This window comes from Saccopteryx bilineata, chromosome 3 (assembly GCF_036850765.1).
Source record: "Saccopteryx bilineata isolate mSacBil1 chromosome 3, mSacBil1_pri_phased_curated, whole genome shotgun sequence".
NCBI lineage: Eukaryota > Metazoa > Chordata > Mammalia > Chiroptera > Emballonuridae > Saccopteryx > Saccopteryx bilineata.
In genome coordinates this window covers 254,747,905-254,764,243 of record NC_089492.1, presented here as the reverse complement: position 1 = coordinate 254,764,243, position 16,339 = coordinate 254,747,905, and the positions used below count along the sequence as shown (strand labels likewise).

At 37.9% G+C, this 16,339-nt stretch overlaps 1 protein-coding gene across 1 annotated transcript in view; it reads right to left on the bottom strand.

Moving 5' to 3' along the window:
* Positions 1-16,339, bottom strand: part of STIL (STIL centriolar assembly protein) — a 49,719-nt gene that overhangs the window by 21,813 nt on the left and 11,567 nt on the right. The window contains exons 8-11 of the mRNA XM_066269268.1: positions 14,315-14,398; positions 12,610-12,696; positions 6,929-7,079; positions 4,535-4,644 (exon numbers count right to left, since the gene is read on the bottom strand). Coding sequence (XP_066125365.1) covers positions 4,535-4,644; positions 6,929-7,079; positions 12,610-12,696; positions 14,315-14,398 — 432 coding nt within the window. The remainder of the gene's footprint in view (positions 1-4,534; positions 4,645-6,928; positions 7,080-12,609; positions 12,697-14,314; positions 14,399-16,339) is intronic.

Below are 16,339 nucleotides of genomic sequence, written 5' to 3'. Positions count from 1 at the left end.
TGACCAGGGGACTATAGCAGAGCAAGTGACCCTGCTCAAGCCAGGGACCTTGGACTCAAGCTAGTGACTATAGGGTCATGTCAATGATCCCATGCTAAAGCCAGCGATCCTGCGCTCAAGGTGGTGAGCCCGTGCTCAAGCCAGATGAGCCTGTGCTCAAGCCGGTGACCTCAGGGTTTTGAACCTGGGTCCTCCGTGTCCTAGTCTGATGCTCTATCCAATGCACCACTGCTGGGTCAGGCTAACCTAGTTATTCTTTTTTTTTTTTTTTGTATTTTTCTGAAGCTGGAAACGGGAAGGCATTCAGACAGACTCCCACATGCGCCTGACCGGGATCCACCCGGCACGCCCACCAGGGGGCCACGCTCTGCCCATCCGGGGCGTCGCTCTGTCCCCTGTCATGACCAGAACCACTCCAGCGCCTGGGGCAGAGGTCAAGGAGCCATCCCCAGGGCCCGGGCCATCCTTTTGCTCCAATGGAGCCTCGGCTGCGGGAGGGGAAGAGAGAGACAGAGAGGAAGGAGAGAGGGAGGGGTGGAGAAGCAGATGGGCGCCTCTCCTGTGTGCCCTGGCCAGGAATCGAACCCAGGACTTCCGCCAGGCCGACACTCTACCACTGAGCCAACTGGCCAGGGCCTAACTAGTTATTCTTAATGTCATAATAAATCAAGTTATTGAGCATCTTCTGTTTAACCACATTGAGGAATGTAGAAATAAGTAAAACATAGCACCTGACATCAAAAACATTATAATCTGACGATAAAGATATTCATTGTATTAAACACTCACTGTATTAAAAAGGAAAATCCAGTAAGAAATTAATTTTCCTATGTACTTATATCTGTGATGGGAAATACTTTGAGACATTAATTGAGGTACCTTGTCTGATTTAGTTGGGTGCAGTCATTGTATCACAGGTGGTATGCTGCGGCAGGGCTGGTACTAAGTTTCAAAAGGTGAAATTAGAGTTTAAGACTAAAATTTGGAAGACTATTAATATCAGGTGGTTTTATATCCTAAACTAGAAAAAGTCACAACAGATGGTTTAGGAAAGAAGAAAGAAATGCCAGAAGGAAGCTAAGAGAGCTTACACATTAACAGATACCCTAAGAAAAGGTCCTGCATCCCTTTTCCCTAGCAGGAAGACCAACAGAAACCCCCGTGTAGATCGGGAAGATCTTACAAGCATGAGAGGCATTTGCCACACGCCCTGGTAGTCTAGAGGAAAACACAAGGCATTTTTTGTGTCAAGGTGCCACAATGAAACAAAGTAACTAACTGCATGGTGCATTTGAGCAATAGGGTCTGTACTATATCCTGAAAGATCTCTCCCCATGCCCCAAGAATGACATGGAGAATACAGAATGATATCCCATGCACCTCAGTGCAGCACAGACATGACATAGAGAACCAGTGACCTGAACAGGGTAAAGAGATCGCGGCAGGAACCTGCACAAACATACTGCCAAAGACCAGATGTAAATGAAAACACCTCAGCAAATGGCAGCATGGACGACAATCATGTCACCCATAGCACCTCAGTCCCCTCTAAATTATATATTACCTCAGAGGAAAGAGGATAAACAGACTTTGAATTGACTGAATTTGGTTTCTATATCCAATGACTAAGGGCTCAAAATAAAAATTAAGTTCAATTATTTTTTTAAAAATCACATTTTGTACACCTGAGTTTGTGGCAAGGATTTAATATCTGCTACATACTTATGATAAACACACACAAACACATAATTTCTGACAGTGAGCAATAAAATCTATTTCTGAGCTTTTTAAGCAGCCAAGGCAAAAAGAAAAGATCTTTGTTTGTTTAGTTATAACATCAGCTCTTTAGGCAAGACAAACATTGTATTAAAACCTAAAATGACTGATCCTTATTAAAGCCTTGGTCAGAGTTAAAAATAGACAGGGTTTTTCAAAAACAATGTTAAAGAAATGCAAGCATCTCCTTAATTAGGCCTTTTCTTCCAGAAATATTCAATAAAACCTTGAAGAAAGTCTTAATAGATAGTAAAAGTGTTCTTGCAAAGCCCTAAAAATATAGTTTTCTGGTGATCTAACCAGTTTCAAGAATAATTTAAAATACCCAAAGATGAAGAGAGGATACCTTGGACATCTTTCTAATCTCCAGAACACATGACTGTGTTGTAGTATATGATAAAGTTTGCAGATGTGGTTAAGGATATTGAGATGTAATTACCCTGGAAGATGTAATTATCCATGTAAGTCCAATGTAATCACAAGGGTCCTGATAAGATGGAAGCAAAAGGGTTAGAGTCGAGAAAAAAATGTGAGAATAGAAGATGTCAGAGAAAGAGATTTGAAGATACCATGCTGCTAGCTTTGAAGGAGTAAGGGGTCCAGTAAGAATTCAGGTGGCTTCTAGAAGCCGGAAAAGGGAATAAAATGGATTTTCCACTAAAGCTTCCAGTAGGAACGCAGGCTGACATCACCTTGCTCTAAGCCCCAAAGACCCATTTCAGACTTCTGACCTCCAGAACTCTAAGATAATAAATTTGTGTTGTTTTAAGTCACCAGATTTGTGGTAATTTGTTACAGCAGTGTTGGGGACCAAATAAGCCAACAGGGTATTTTGAAGTTTGGATATCTAGGGGACAGAGATATTGGGCCCAACCCCCCACCTCACCTGCCTAATTAAGTTAACAAAGGACTGTGCTTCTCTGCTCATTCTGCCCGCCCATGTTCCCTGGAGGAGACTGGAAACTAGTTTCTTGGTGTAAAGTTAGATTGACAAATATGGTGGGGGTTGTCTTTGAGTTGCCTTGGAAACTTAATTGAATTGCTAATGGCCCACCTTACCCAGAAAATAAAGATGGATGTTTTCTGGGGGCGGCTATGTTGTTTTTGCGGCCAGGGCAGTAGTGACTGTTGGCAAGCTGTGGCATCCTCCGGAACCCATCCTGTATATATCTTTAAGTCTCTATCTTTAATTCAATTTCGTACCATTTCCCGCCCGGGACCCTGGAATAGACTCGTTGCGTGGTATGCGGCACAGCAGTAATGGGAAACTAATAGAGATACAATCACAATCCCCATTTTAGAGCTGGGATACTGATGTTTAGAACCAGGACTTGAACACAGATATGTCTGATATAATAATTGGAGCTCACAACTATTATGTTATGCTGCTTCTATAAATAGTTGGCATAGTTGCATCTACTTTAAACTTGTATTATAGTTAATATCCACTTATAGAATCAAGTGTTAAGGACGAAAGAATGAATGCTATATAAAATATCAAGCCATGTTCTCAATAATTGCAATAATCCATAGTGAACCATATATCTACCTGTTTCTCGGTAATAAATAGATAGTAATAAAAGGGCTCAAAGACAGGTTAAGATTAGTGAAAAAGTTGAAAAGAGAAAAAAATCAAATTCTAGGGAAAGTTAAAAATACAAGTTTCTGAACCATAGAGTAAAAGAATAAGTTAGCATTCTAAGGAAACTTTTAGATAAGGTCATTAAATATTTGAAAATTATTAAATTAATGGGCCTCTCAATTAATATGGAGAACATTCAATCCTCCATCACTAGATTATAAATTCCACGAGGGAAGGGACCATGTCTCTATCTGTTTTTGTTATTACCATATCCTCAGCCCTCAGCATATCATCTGACACACAGTAGAACAAATGACAAAGCTGGAATAGAGTATGAAGGGGTAACCTTATGTTTCAACTTGGTGAGGCCACAGTACCCAGATATTTGTTCAAACATTATTCTAGGTATTTCTGTGAAGGTCTTTTTTAGATGAAAGTAACATTTAAATCTGTATACTCGGAGTGTGGTGGGCCTCATCCAATCAATTAACGACCATAATAGAACAAAGACCACCCCTCTTCCCCCAAGAAGATAGCATTCTGCTAGCAGACCACCTTTAGGCTCTAAATGCAACTCTTCTTAACCTGCCAGCCTACCTTGTGTGAGCTAATTTCCTAAAACTTCTACACATACACACGCACGCGAGGGCAGTCAGTTTTGTTTCTCTGGACAACCATGAATACTACAAGAGAATATCTTCTTTACTGCAAAAGATATATACTGACTCCAAAAGTCACAAGCTGTTATTTAATTAATGTTCCCTAAGTGCTTTCAAAGTTTTAAAACAAACTATTTCTTTTTCAGGTAGAGGAATTATTTTTGTGTAGTTTATTTGATAGACTCAGGTTTAAAACTACAAGAAAGGGAAGAACAAACAAAGGTAAACTAACTAGAAACAGGATGCTTCTTCCTAAACAAGATAACTGCTTGACAAATATATATTTTTCCCCCCTTGTAAAAAAAAAGAACTCAAATAAAAACTATTAGAATTGTCACTATATTAAAATTATCACTAATTTCTGAGTATGAAGGAATGTATTTAAGGCAAAGACATCTCTAGTATATAAGGTATACAAATAGTTTCATCAGAAATAATTGGGGAGTTAATTTAATTATGTATCAAAGACTAATGAAAATAATTTAAGAGTACACAAATAATGAAATATATCTTTTACCTCTTAGTTGAAAGATCCTTAGAAACTCTGTTGAAAAACTCTGTTTCTGCATTTTGGCTTTCAGCACTCAGTTCAAAATGTATTGGATTCTTGTCAGAAGATTCAACATTCTGAAAGGAAGTAGGTCATATTTTGAGATGTGACTTAAAACACCAGAGAATTCTATTCAGTTGCAAAGTAGCTCTGAAACACCTGGGGGAGGGAGACTTCTAATTACTAGAATTGTAACTTAAAAAAAAATTATATTATTGAGATGTAATTGATATACAACATTAGATTCAGGTATATAATATAATGATTCAATATTTGTGAATATTATGCAATGATCACTACACAGAATTACAAATTCTTTTTCTTATGATGAGAATTTTTAAGATCTACTCTCACCAACTTTGAAATACAATTGACTCTTAAACAACATAGGGGTTAGGGGCACCAATCTCCTAAATTGAAAATACATGTATAACAATAGCTGGTCCTCTGGCGTACATGGATTCCAAACCTCAGAGTTGAGCCTTGAACAATGTGGGTTTGAACTGCACTGATCAACTGAAAATAATCTGCATATAAGTGGACCTGCTCAGGTCAAACCTGTGTTGTTCAAGGGTCAACTACGTACAATAGAGTAACTATAGTCCAGGGGTCCCCAAACTTTTTACACAGGGGGCCAGTTCACTGTCTCTCACACTGTTGGAGGGCCCGACTATAAAAAAAACTATGAACAAATCCCTATGCATACTGCACATATCTTATTTTAAAGTAAAAAAAAACAAAAAACAAAAACAGGAACAAATACAATATTTAAAATAAAGAACAAGTAAATTTAAATCAACAAACTGACCAGTATTTCAATGGGAACTATGGACCTGCTTTTGGCTAATGAGATGGTCAATGTGCTCCTCTCACTGACCACCAATGAAAGAGGTGCCCCTTCCGGAAGTGCGGCAGGGGCCGGATAAATGGCCTCAGGGGGCCGCATGTGGCCCGCGGGCCATAGTTTGGGGACCCCTGCTATAGTCACCATTGTGTACATTACATCCCCAGGACCTATTTATTTTATAACTGGAAGTTTATACCTTTATACTACCTTCACCCATTTCTCTCATCCCCTAAACCCCAGCTTTGGCAATCACCAATCTGTTCTCTGTATTTACGTTTTTTGTTTTTTTAGATTCCACAAATAAATGAGATCATATGATATTTGTTTTCTTCTATTTCATTTAGCATAATGCCTTCCAAGATCATCCAGTTTGTGGCAAATGGCAAATTTCCTTATTTTTTTTATTGCTGAATAATATTCCATTGTATATATGTACCACATTTTCCTTATCCGTTCATCTATAAAAGGACACTCAAGGATTGCTTCCATGTCTTGGCTATTGTAAACAATGCTGCAATGAACATGGGGTGCAGGACTTTTGAATTACTGTTTTAATTTCCTTCAGATAAATAACCAGCAGTGAAACTGCTGCATCACATGGTAGTTCTATTTTTATGTAACTATCTCTTTTATACTGTCCATATCCCTGCTACAAAAGTAAAGTATTAATCACCTGTGTTATGTAACTCAATTACCAGGGATTCAGTTAAAATACTAACTTTGAACCGAGGACACAACCTCAAGAATAAAATGAGTAAATGATAAATGTCTGTAAAACAGAAACAAATTAGACTTCATCTCAGATGATTATATAAATATTTATAATTAAAATACAAAAGCTTGATTCATGAAATGATACAACCTGTAAATAAAATGAAAGCAGACACAATATAAGAGCTAAGTGGAAACACATGATTATTCAGTTGCTCAATATTTTTGTAATAAATTGCAGAACTTTTTATTATTGGTCTGAGACAAAGGACAACTAACCATTTTAACTGAAAAGTGGACTTTGGCAATTTGGCAACACATATACTAAAACTGAAAAGTAGTCTTTGAATATTTTTATACAATCACACATATATTAATGTATTTTATTAGATATAGCAACAATCTACTCTGATTCCTAGGATTATATATGATTAATACTGACTTTTAAGTGTGAGAAACCATTTGTTATACCCCTACATTTTAAAAATAATAGGGCAAAGAAAATACTAAAATTACCAATTAACTCAATATCATAAAATAATACAACATATACACTCAACATATTCTTCAAAAAGTTTAGAAAAAACACTGACAAGGTATTTTGTGAATAACCTCTGATCCTGTATTCTAATTTGGTTCTGGAGATATGATCTAAAGTTAACAAAACAAAATTAACCATAAATGAATAAAGTAATATTGATTATAAATACATAAAACCTAATAGTTACTGTTTTAAAGGGTAAGATCACTGGGCTTAAACAGACAACATGCAACTGTAAATAGTCATCAATCAAATCACTTACTTTGAAAAGATGTAATGTTTCCTTGCTGGTTAGTAGCTGGAATTGAAGGTCAGGTATGCTGCCATTGCAAGGGAGGCATTCATAAAACTCAGGATCCTTATGTGTCACAGAATATAGAACTATAATGAAATGTCTTGATTCTGAAAAAACCCTGGATGAAAAAAATGCCACTTAATTAAAGTTCACTGAGGTTAATGAATATACTCAAAGAATTCTACATGAGTCTCTCAATCTATATAATAGACTGACTAAATAGTCCAATTTCTGGAAGAAAACCGGGGAGCAAAAGGTTATTGACTTTTATTTATTTATTTATTTTTTTACAGAGGCAGAGAGAGGGATAGAGGGATAGATAGGAATGGAGAGATGAGAAGCATCAATTATTAGTTTTTCGTGTTGCGACACCTTAGTTGTTCATTGATTGCTTTCTCATATGTGCCTTGACTGTGGGCCTTCAGCAGACTGAGTAACCCCTTGCTCAAGCCAGAGACCTTGGATTCAAACTGGTGAGCTTTTGCTCAAACCAGATGAGCCTGTGCTCAAGCTGGCGGCCTTGGGGTTTCGAACCTGGGTCCTCTGCATCCCAGTCTGATGCTCTATCCACTGCGCCACCGCCTGGTCAGGCGGTTATTGACTTTTAATATTGTAATTTATATACCGTATTCTCTCAGGTATAAGGTGCTTCCTTAATTTTGGGGCACAAAATTTGAAAAAAAATTACATAAAGTTATTGAGCTCAAGTTTTATTCATCATAAAATTCATACAACTCCTCATCACTGTCAAAACTCCCATCCATTAGCTTGTCCTCATCTGTGTATGATGAAGAATCAGTCTTCAACAATGAGCACAAAAGCGCGAAAAATCAGAAAATGCAAGTAAAAAATCTACAACCACTGTATAAGACGTACCCAGTTTTTAGACACCAAAATTTTTCGAGAAAGGATGAGTCTTATACATGGGGAAATACATGTGTGTATATATATATATTTAAATTCAATGAGAGGAAGGGAGGCAGAGAGACAGACTCCTGCATGAGCCCCAACCAGGATCCACCTGGCAAGCCCACTAGGGGGCAATGCTCTACCCATCTGGGGCACTGACCCATTGCTCAGCAACTGAGCTCTTCTTAATGCCTGAGGCAGAGTCCATAGAGCATCCTCAGCACTCAGGGCCAAATTCACTCCTATAGACCCAGGTCTGCAGGAGGGGAAGAGAGAGAGAGAGAGAGAGAGTAAAGCAAGAGGGGGAGGGATAGAGAAGCAAATGGGCACTTCTCTTGTGTGCCCTGACTGGGACTCAAACCCAGGACTTCCACACGCTGGGCCGACACTCTACCACTGAGCCAACAGGCCAGGGCCAGATATATTTTATTATGAAAAAACATTCCTTGTTAAAAACTTCAAACAAAAATTAAAAATAGAAAATGAAAGCCACCCCACTCCACTCTCTAGTTTAGTATATATACTACCAGAGATTCTCCTAGGCATACAAACACATTTCATACAGTTGAACAAAGATGAGGCCATATTATACACGATTTACAACTGCTATTGCATATTGAACTATCCTGATTTTCTCTCCACATCATTATTCTATATCTCAGACATCCTTATTTTTTTTAGCAACTACTAGTATTATGATTTATAGATAAGCCACTGTTGATTCTCCTAGACTTCTAAAAATGTATATTAGAATTACAGTATTTACAGTGTTTCACTATTACAAACACTGATATAGTGAACATTTACTTTAATTTTTTGCAAGAAAGACAGCCAGCCAGACAGAAAGAGAGAGATGAGAAGCATCAACTAGCAGTTGCGGCACCTTAGTTGTTCACTGGCTGCTTCTCATATGTGTCTTGATGGGGGATGGTGAGGTGACTCAAGTTGAGCCAGTGACCCCTTGCTCAAGCCAGCAACCATGGGATCATGTCAATGATCTCACACTCAAGCTGATGAGTCTGAGATGAGCCTGCAGTCAAGCTGATGACCTCGTGGTTTCGAACCTGGGACCTCAGCATCCCAGGTCAATGCTCTATCCACTATGCCACACCAATCAGGTTGAACATTTATTTTATTATCCACTATATAACAAAAAGTCATCAAGAGTCTTTAATATATTAAAACCAGCTATTTTAAAATAGTTTCCTTAGTTATCCCTTTTTTTAAAAAAAAGATTTTTAAATTTATTTGATTTTAGAGAGAGGAAGGGGGAAGGAGAGAAGGAAGGGGGAGGGAGGGAGTGTGAGGGAGGGAGAGTGAGGGGGAGAAAAAGAGAAGGAGGAACGGGGAGGGAGAAAGAGAAAGGGAGAGAGAGGTAGGAACATGACCAGGGACTGAACCAGCAACCTCTATGCTTCAGGACGAAGCTCTAATTGAGCTATCCAGCCAGGGCAGTTGTCCCTACTTTGTAAAATGTTGAATGAAAAAATAATCTGGGAGTATATTACACTCCTAACAAAACAAAGCAATGCAGGCTGGAGAGGCAGAATGCCTACTCTGCTCAACTCCTCTCTCTGGGGTCAGAGAAGATCACTACTCAGAATGCTATAAAGTACCAACCTGAGCTACGCTATGCAGTGCTGACCCCTCTCTGGGTCAAACCTCCCTTGAAAGGGTTGGTAGTAATTAAAGAGTTCAGGTAGCAAAGAAATTCTCTAATGTTTCAGATTGAACACAGATCAAAAGAGCTTAAAATTTTATTTTTGAGCATTTCCTGTCAATAAGACCTTAAAGCAAGACCAGTCATTGATAATTAAACTGTACAAATATACTAAAACAAACATTTGTTTTATAGCAAAAGCTAATTCTCTTGCAAACTTAAAATAAAATATAAAAAGTTGAACTTTAAAAGCATCTGAAGAGCCCTGGCCAGTTGGCTCAGCGGTAGAGCGTCGGCCTAGCGTGCGGAGGACCCGGGTTCGATTCCCGGCCAGGGCACACAGGAGAAGCGCTCATTTGCTTCTCTACCCCTCCGCCGCGCTTTCCTCTCTGTCTCTCCATTCCCCTCCCGCAGCCAAGGCTCCATTGGAGCAAAGATGGCCGGTCGCTGGGGATGGCTCTGTGGCCTCTGCCTCAGGCACTAGAGTGGCTCTGGTCGCAACATGGCAACGCCCAGGATGGGCAGAGCATCGCCCCCTGGTGGGCAGAGCATCGCCCCTGGTGGGCGTGCCGGGTGGATCCCGGTCGGGCGCATGCAGGAGTCTGTCTGACTGTCTCTCCCTGTTTCCAGCTTCAGAAAAATGAAAAAAAATAAAATAAAAAAAAAAAAAGCATCTGAAGAAAGCACAGGACATTTTTTATTTCAGTAAATACTTCTAGAGTGGGCAAATCCTTTCTAAGCAAGATAGGAAAAAGGTTTATAAATATGATAAAAAAAAAGTCTGGGAAAAACATCATTAACCAAAGTTAAGTCAAATGACAATGGGGGGGGGCTCTGCCATATATTTTTATAAATTACATTTTTCTCTATATATTTTACATATTACACACACCCACACAATCATACACCGCTTAATGACGGAGATCCATCCTGAGAAATGCATTGTTAGGCAAGTTCTTTGTTGTGTGAACATCATTGCATGTACTTACACAAACCTACATAGTATGATGTACTACACAACTAGGTTCCATGATATACCATAGTCTACATGTGGTCCAAACGTTATTAGAGTTTGAAATCAAATTTCAAACGCAATGTGAAAAGATACACAATTTAAGTGAATAATGGCCAAAGATATGAATAGAAAGTTCCCAGAAGATGGTTATGAAACATCAGTCAAGACCATTTCCATTACCTCTGTGAGGTCTTGCAACTCTCCCCACTTTCCTTACTCCTCTTCAGTCACACTGGCTTCCTTGCTGTTCCTTACGATGCAAAGTGATGTTTCACCCATGGCCTCTGTACTTAATCCCCTGCCTGGGACTGCCCCAGACAGCAACATGGCTTACTCTCTCACCTCAACTCTTTGCCTGCCTGATTATCCTACTTAAAATGGTTCTCTTACTGCTACCACCATCCAGACAACACAACATCCCCTTCCGCTGCTTATTTTTTCCCACAACACTCTTCATCTTGTAACATATTATTTCTTTTACTTATTTGTTCTATTTACTGCCTTTACCTGCAAGGTCTTCATTTTGCTTACAACTTACCCCCAATATTATGCAAAGTGCTTGATATATAGTGAGTGCTCAATAAATATTTGTTTCACAGTGTTAGGGAGGTGATGGAAAAATACTGTTGGAAAATTATAAATTGGCAGGTTTTTGAAGGGCAATTTAGCAATTACCAAAATTTAAAGTCTGACCAGAAATACCACTTTTTGGAATTTATTTTACAAACATACTAGGATATGCACACAAAGACATATACATAAAAGGACTAGTTTTTAAAATATAGGGCCCTGGCCGGTTGGCACAGTGGTAGAGCATTGGCCTGGCGTGCGGAAGTCCCGGGTTTGATTCCCGGCCAGGGCACACAAGAGAGGCGCCCATCTGCTTCTCCACCCCTCCCCCTCTCCTTCCTCTCTGTTTCTCTCTTCCCCTCCCGCAGCCGAAGCTCCATTAGAGCAAAAGATGGCCCGGGCGCTGGGGATGGCTCCTTGGCCTCTGCCCCAGGCGCTGGAGTGGCTCTGGTCATGACAGAGTGACGCCCCAGATGGGCAGAGCATCGCCCACTGGTGGGCGTGCCGGGTGGATCCCGGTCGGGCGCATGTGGGAGTCTGTCTGACTGCCTCCCGTTTCCAGCTACAGAAAAGTACAAACAAAATAAATAAATAAATAAAATATAGTATATATTATTTACTATCAGTTGTAAAATGTGTGAAATCTGTACATGCCAAGATGTAACACACACACACACACACACACACACACACACAGAAAAAAAAAGAATGCTCCCATTTGTGATTTAATTTTTACAGGCCAGAGGAGGGTGCTATTTGTCTATGTATAGCATACTGCAGCAAGGAAACACAACATACTATTTACCAGTATTGTCTCTGGGGATAGGGTTTGGGGAAATGGAGTGGAAGACTTACATATTTTTATTTGTCTAATTTATTAACATGTACTTGCACTGTCTTTTCAATAAAGTTTTTTCTAAAGTATATTATAGCCATCCAAGGTAGACAGAAACAGCTCTTGGAATTTTCATTTAATAGATGAGGAAGGTAAGAGGCAAATAGTGGTATCACATACAAAGTAACAAAATTAAATGAGTTGAGGTTAGAAAAAGTTTCCCTATTAGTTCCAATATTTGTGCTTTAGTTCCAGGAAGAAAATTAAACATATCTCAAATGTTCCTTACAGTGCTAGTAGTACTACTGTGTAACTTCATAAAACACTTATAACGAATTCAAACTCATTTCAGCCAATTCACTGAACATGAATCTTTATATAAAATAGAATGGTAGAGTAGATGACCTCTTGGCTTTTTTCCTAAAAAGTTTATCATTTGTTTACAGTTCTGTGGCTAAGCAAGTAGATTCCTTCATATTTCCAAATATAGTGCAACCTCAACTTTGGTGTTATTTCATTTAATATAAGGTTTGTTTTTCTAATGTGCTTGTTCTTTGAGTTTATAAGTATTATAAAAGGTTAAGGCTTTAAATGAATTCTAAAGATCAATTAAATATGAAGAAAAAGATAAAAAATATTACAAAGAAAATACCACTTGCCTTTCTTGAATAGAAGAACTAAACATGTATCGGAGGCAGCAAGCCCATACCTGAGGATTATAGATATGTATAATGCCAGACAGCCATCTAAAAGAAGAAATAAAAAACTATAGTTATTTATAAATGGAAACTTAATATACTTTAGATTATGCTCTTCTTAGGTTAATATGGCAGAAATTCTTGGCATTCACCAGCAATTCATCAAAGGCCTTATAAATAAGAAATCTATTAATACCAGCCCATGATAATAATTAAGAAGAACAGATATAGATACATAGATAGAGACCTTCTTTCTTTCTGTCCTCTCCCACCTGGGATGAAGGGAAAATGTTGGGAGAGAAAATGGTTAATAATAGAGGTGAAAGCAGAAAACAATTAGCCTGGATTAGAAAACACAGACTAAATTCGGGGAGAATGAAGTCAGTAGCCCAAAATCATGAAGTTATTGAGAGGATTAAACACTGTAACAACATAGGCAACCTGAAACATAGAAGGCTCTTAACAGATACTCACTTAGCAAAAAGGACAAGGAACATATGATTTCACTCATATATGGAATCTAATGAACAAAATAAACTAACAAAATAGAAACAGACTCATAGCGAACAGACTGGTAGCTGTCAGAGGGAAGGGGGATTGAGGGCACTGGATTAAACATAAAGAAAGAAAGAAACAAACAAACTCATAGAAGTAGAAATTCCAGAGGGAAAGAGGGGTGGGGCAGGGTAGAAGAGGGTAAAGGGGTTAAATGGTAATGGAAGGAGACTTGACTTGGGTGGCGAACACAAAATAAAATATATAGATGGTATGTTATAGAATTCTATACCTGAAATCTATATAATTTTATTAACCAATGTCACCCCGATAAATTGCATCAAAAGCCATAGCCAATACCAGGAACATGGCAAACAGAATCAGAACATTTGTACATTTTTAATTTTTTAATTTTGTACAAACTATTCCCTCACATGGGTTCCCTCCACACCAATCCTCGCTTCTATGATCCAAGGGCTTAAAGGTCCAGCTCAAGAATGCTTTCTCTAACAAAATGTTCCATTGTCTCTCTTACAAGCACTAATAGTTATTTGCACTGTCATTTCATAGTAAATCATGTATTTTATTATTTATCTTTTTATGTGTAAATATTTAAATATTTTATCACTTCACCCTGATTATACATTTCTTGAGCTTTAAATTCCACCACAGTACCAAAAATAACTCTATGCATATAGTAAGAACTCAATAAATATGAAATAAATATAAATTTCTAACTGAATAATCTGTCTAAATGTCATTAACCACTAACTCTAAAGAGAAAGCCATTAACATTTAGGGAAATTTGTGCAAAACTGCCTGACAGTGAATTTTAAAACTGTTACTGTAGTCCTGTGTTCTTCAAAGTACTTTAAGGACAGCAGGTAGTGAAGAAAGTTAAAAGAAACAGGGCTCTAATGCTTCAACTTCAACCAGAAGAACTCAACTTTTTGTTTCATACACTAAAGTTCTTCCTGAGACTGGGAAAAATCTTGTTTTAACCAATTCTTCTACAAAAATAAGAAAGCGTAAGAATCATTGGCCATTGTGGCTCTATAAGGTGATCTAAATTTTAATTATATATTCACAGTACAATTAATTTGCATGTTTATCATATACAGTTGAATACACATGTGGCTAAAAACGTTTTCATAAATAATGCAACACTTACATTCCCACTAATGGTAGAGAAGAAACCTTGGGATCAGATTCCAGCAAAAGTAACAATTTGCGTGTTTCATCCATGGTAAGATATCTAAATAGGAAATAGTCATGTAAAAACAATAGGAAGTATGTACTTTTTACCTTTAAAAGAGATCATGTGACTGAAGCACACTTCAGGCAGGGGAGATCATTCAAATGAATATTTTTTCTCTCACACACATATATACACAAAGCAAACAGTTTAATATGTAAAAAAAGACTCCAGTAAAAGAGATTAAAGTGATTCAATATATTAAAATTCTGTACACTGTATTAAATGGTCACTGAAAAACACTTTAAATAAGTTTTGCTCTAAAAGTGTGAACTTATTTTAATCAAAATTATTAAAATCAAGGCTAACAATTGGGAGAACCATATAGGTTCCCTGGGAGAAGTGACTTTCCTTTTTACTCTAAGTGTTAAAGCATACAGGTGATTTGACAAGACTGCAACAGATATGACCTCACACTGAAGGAGGCTGAACTAGATGAGGTATATTCAACCTTCCATGTACTATAATCCTCCAACCACTATCAAGAACTCAAACCTCACTATTCCCTAAAAGGATATTACACTATATTTATACTTTGTTATTATGCTTATTACCAACGGTAAGTTTTAAGGATATGAATAATTACAGAATTGTGGATAATTTTATTATGGCTTAAAATACAAAAATAAAAACAATGTCATTTCAGACATAAAGTCTTGATAGTTCCACCACAAATCCATTTCATTCCTACTAAAACCCTAAAACACAAAGATCATAAATTTATCAGGCCATGTGACAAGATGAGTAAGTCTGAGTTAGCAGGGGACTTATGACACTTATATTGTTTTGAAGGCTCTTCTGCCTTTGCCTACCTGATAAATTCCTACTCTCTAAAAGAACTAGCTGAAGCTTTCCATGACTTTCCCAGGCAATTTAGACGCAACTTCCTGCTTTTCCTGCATTGTACTATAAACCTCTAATATCTTTACCTACATCATCTTTACACCTTAATATATAATACTTAATGGATATTGAGTATGCTTTAAAAAAAATCTATTTAATTCTAGTGTCTAACACAACAACTACTCTATAATGGATCCTAATAAATATTCGGGTAAACAAATGAATGTGGTCAAGAAAAAGGGCAAACATCACACATTTAATATGTAATTATATATAGATGATAATGGGCAAGGGGAATGGACATTTAGAATACTGAACATCCTGGGTTACTGGTAGCATGTCAAGGGGTCACTGAAGGATAATTTAGAGCAGGGGTCCCCAAACTACGGCCCCCTGAGGCCATTTATCCAGCCCCCGCCGCACTTCCAGAAGGGGCACCTCTTTCATTGGTGGTCAATGAGAGAGTGACACAAAGCACGGCGTCGCTCACGTACAGTACTACTTCCAGTGACACGGGACGTATGTGTCACGGCTCCAGAAGCACGTCATATCACTTGTTATGGCTAGCAGTGACAAATATGGAACCGGATATTGACCATCTCATTAGCCAAAAGCAGGCCCATAGTTCCCATTGAAATACTGGTCAGTTTGTTGATTTAAATTTACTTGTACTTTATTTTAAATATTGTATTTGTTCCCATTTTGTTTACCTTAAAATAAGATATGTGCAGTGTGCATAGGGATTTGTTCATAGTTTTTTTTATAGTCCAGCCCTCCAACGGTCTGAGGGACAGTGAACTGGCCCCCTGTGTAAAAAGTTTGGGGACCCCTGATTTAGAGCATGGTAAATTCATATTTTACTAACACGGGTACTAAGGAAAAAAAAATTAGTATTTTGATTAATTTTAACACAAAACCCCATGTTCCAATCGAGACTCACTTTACTACAATAAGAGAATTAAATGTTATACTTAATTCTAACATTTTTATCACCATCATGTTTAACCATTCCATGATTCCAGACTATACCAACACTTTTTTTTATGCCATTCCAACCAGAAAGGTCAGCATGTGGGATTCAAAATGGGATTTTTCTTC